The sequence below is a fragment of the Kryptolebias marmoratus genome, linkage group LG19, assembly GCF_001649575.2.
Source record: "Kryptolebias marmoratus isolate JLee-2015 linkage group LG19, ASM164957v2, whole genome shotgun sequence".
Lineage (NCBI taxonomy): Eukaryota > Metazoa > Chordata > Actinopteri > Cyprinodontiformes > Rivulidae > Kryptolebias > Kryptolebias marmoratus.
Window position 1 is genome coordinate 12,756,598 of NC_051448.1, and position 3,781 is coordinate 12,760,378.

At 41.4% G+C, this 3,781-nt stretch overlaps 1 protein-coding gene across 1 annotated transcript in view; it reads right to left on the reverse strand.

The window, feature by feature from the left end:
- Window positions 1-3,781, reverse strand: part of nbas (NBAS subunit of NRZ tethering complex) — a 174,465-nt gene that overhangs the window by 61,560 nt on the left and 109,124 nt on the right. The window contains exon 44 of the mRNA XM_017427358.3: window positions 2,724-2,974. Within this exon, the coding sequence (XP_017282847.1) occupies window positions 2,724-2,974 (251 nt within the window). The remainder of the gene's footprint in view (window positions 1-2,723; window positions 2,975-3,781) is intronic.

Here is a 3,781-nt window from a genome sequence, read left to right on the forward strand (position 1 = left end):
CCCACCCACCCCCTCGCCCCTTCTTTACTTTCACCACGTCTCTGAGAGCTTGACATGTTGGACTTATGGAAAGACTGGGCAGGCAGAGGGTCTAGAAAACGATGTCAGTGGAAGATAACGAGTTATGTGAAAATGTACTTTTTTTTTCTTTCTTCTTTTTCTCTGAACCTGTGGGTAAAAGAGTTCTAATTATCAAAAAGGCAGTTAGAAATTTCTGACCTCTCGCTGTTGACTAACTCTCCCCCTTGGCCCATTTTATGGTAAGTAATGAAACAGCTTAATTATTATGCACACCTTTGATAAAGTATTTATTCCTTAGGTCACAACCTCCGACGAACACAAATGCATTTCACCACAAACAAAGTAAATTCAATAACCATTTAGATTACTTGCTTTGGAGTAGGAAAAAGTGCAGAAATAATGATGATAAGGTCAGGTTTTCTATTTGTCTGGTAATTGTGCTAGCAGTGAAGCTGCTTTGTGTGAGAAACATTAAATACTTTATGGCACAGACAGTAAAGGTTTTACTGTGCAAACAGTCAAAGCTGCACTGCTGTATTTACATACGACATGAGGAAACCATGCAGCGTGTTGGATTTATATGCAGAGGATGTTTAATAACCCATTACACGTTAGGAATACACAGAAACACTCAGGCGAGAACAAAAGTCTGATGTGGACAGCAAAGAGTGTGTGTGTGTGTCTGGTGAATGAAAGCAGTGCTGTCTCTGTGTGTGTGCAGTTTAACACTGAATCTGTCTGTGTGCATTATGTCCACCACTGCAGCAAGCGTGTGTGTGTGTGTGTGTGTGTGTGTGTGTGTGTAAAACTGGGGGAGCTGGTGACATGCTCTTCGTCTCCGGTGCAGACAGACACATTACTGTGGCAACAACGTGGTCTATCCGAGCTTTAAATATTTAAACACCGGCCCCGTCTGCGGGGAGGGCTTCGTCAACACAGGACTCACGCACACACAGAGCCTCGCAAGCCGAGCACGCAGACACACGCAATACTTTCAGACAGCCCCAGACGGACACTTCAACCACAGATGAGAGTTACATGCACTTACACATGTACTCTGATTCTCCCTGTCTGGCTCTGCCCCACCCACTCGCCTCTCGGCTTCTGTTTTCACCTCAGACGAGCAGCGTCTCGTCATCTTCCTCACTAGAGTCCACTCAGACAGTCACCTGGTGCTGCGTCTGAAACTGTGATAAATACTGGATGCAAACCATCTGTCTCTTTCCTGTTTGTCTGCCTCTGTAAGGACATCCGGCCGTGTGCTTTTTCGTGTGTTCGTGTAATTGAGTCAAATGAGTGTGTGAGCATGGAAGAATCTGCCAGCGTTAGCAGAAAGTTGTTGGCTCCAGAGACACGACAGCAGGCCGTGTGTCAATCTCACTGCAAGGTGTGTGAATAATCTGGGTTATGTTTTTAACTGTGTTGTATTCAGTACAGGGAGTGTAAGTTAGTCACAAAGTCAGTTGATATATCAGAAAATAAATCTATTTGATTTAGTGGATGTGTCCGTGTGCATGTGTTATAGTTCATGTTGCAGCAGCTTCACAGCCGATCAATTACTTAATCCCTCACCAGAGCGTTACATGTCTAACTGCAACGTATCTACTGGGACAAGAAACAGCTCTGACTGATGACCGAGTGTGTAGATTCTTAGTAATTCATAACATGGCAAATCCTAAAAAAAAAATGAAACAAAAAAAACTAAAAAATAAACTGGACTTTCATTCTGTATGAAGACGTTTCGCTTCCCGCCCAGGAAGCTTCAATTCTAGATGTTTTTGTTTTGCACTTCTGATGATAAAAGCCTTAAGTTGGAAACATTTTGGTAGTTTAATATAAAACCGCATTTAAATGTTGATGCAGATCAGTCAGAGGTGTGTGTTTCTGATTTGTGCACGTGCGTTAAACAAAGGCATGTGTCACTGCTAAAAGCTGTGGCGCTAACAGCAGCAGCAGGAGGAAGCCAGGCGTGAAAACGCAGCTGACACCCGGCTGACCTTTGCTGAACTTTGCCGAGAAGTGACAACATTTTCACCCCGTACACAACGAAAGTTTTACATCCTCCAGCCTGAGCGCCGAACAGGTGACACTCGCTTCAACCGTGTCACTGCAGCACTTAACGTGTCGGGTGATTTGACTAGTAATTCGCAGGCGGATGGGTGTCATTTTCATTTACAGACAACTGTGTGCAGTCTGTTTTAACCCTGCTTCTTTCCAGCTTGGGAAAGTGTTGCGTGAACCAATCGGGAAAATAGAGAAGAGAATCAGATCAAGGGACAAGAGGAGATAAAAGATAAAATGTGTACCTCTGAAAGTGAAGAGATGTCGTCAGGTATGTTTTATCTTTTCTTCAGAGAGAAATATTAGAGATTTGGATTTTTAAACTTTGCATTCACTTGTTGTGGTTATAAGAATGTCAGAAGCTGTATGTAAGCAGTCAGTCATGTCATGAGGAATTAAGTTCAGGTTTTTAACACCTAATTTCATTTTCATCAAAGCTCTTTCAATTCAAGCCTCTCTGACCTAAATAATAAGGAGTATATTCACACTTAGTTTATCGTTTTTAGTTTTTTAAGTAGAGGAAATTGAAAGATTACAACAATATCTTAGATTTTGCTCCTTTTTTATAATATTCACAGAGTTATATTTAAGTGGATTTGTCACTTCCAGAAAAATAAAAATAAAATCGGAGTAAACCTTACCGTTGGCAACAGCTCGAAGCTTCTTCAGCAGTTTGACGTGCGAGTCTGGCTTTATGGCGGTGGTGACATAAGGCTCACACCCTGCAGCATCTATTAAGGTGTAGTAGTAAAGCAGGCGGCCCAAGTCTGTTCCTTCGATAGTTGGGAGAACGTATTTGGTCATGTGGCTGTAGAAGGCCTCGGGGTCGCCTTTTAAAGTCTCAAACAGTTTGAGGAAATCACTTCGGGCTTCGATGTCTTTGGTGGAAAGACTAAAATGGATGGGGGGGGGCAAGGAGAAGAAAACAAACAAACAAGAAAGAAATGAGTAAATAAAAGCAAAAGTGCATGACTACACAATAAACACACAAAACTCACTAATCCAATAATCCACCGTATTAAAAGTTCTGAGCTTTCATAAAAGCTGCTATAAAAACCTGCAAAAGAAAAGATGCCATAGACTGGTTGCAATGAAAACACTTCAGGTTTACGGGATCAAAATCAAAGGAGGACACTCAGCAGCACTTTGTTGCAAAGTCATTTCTGAGTGATGCAAAAACAGGACAGCCATCAAGGCTTATCAGGAAAGACACAGCCCCTCGTGACAGAGGAGGGGAAAAAAAAAGAAAAGAGGATTTTATTTATTATTCCTGAGAACTCAGCTAAGAATATGATCAAGTCAGACATAAAAACATGCTAAACAAGGAGAAGAAAGAGAGCAAGAGAGCAACGGAAGGAGGGAGGAAATGAAGCTTTGGATCAGGGGTGGAAATTAAAAATTTTGTCCACCAGCCATAGTGGCTGGTGGAAATTTTTTTTTACCAGCCACTCAAATATTTTACCAGCCACTATTTTTTGTTGTGAAAAAAAGTAATTTCATATGATGATGATGATGATGGAGGTGGGTGGAAGCAGTTGTGCTGCCCTACAAGCTGAACAATACCTCTTTCTGGACACTGCATGGAAATAACTAGACTTTTCTTATTTTATTTTATTTATTTTAAACCATTAAAAGATGCATATCTGTACATAAAAAATTCAGACAAGTGAAATTTATTTCTGTGGAGCGTTTTTGAAGG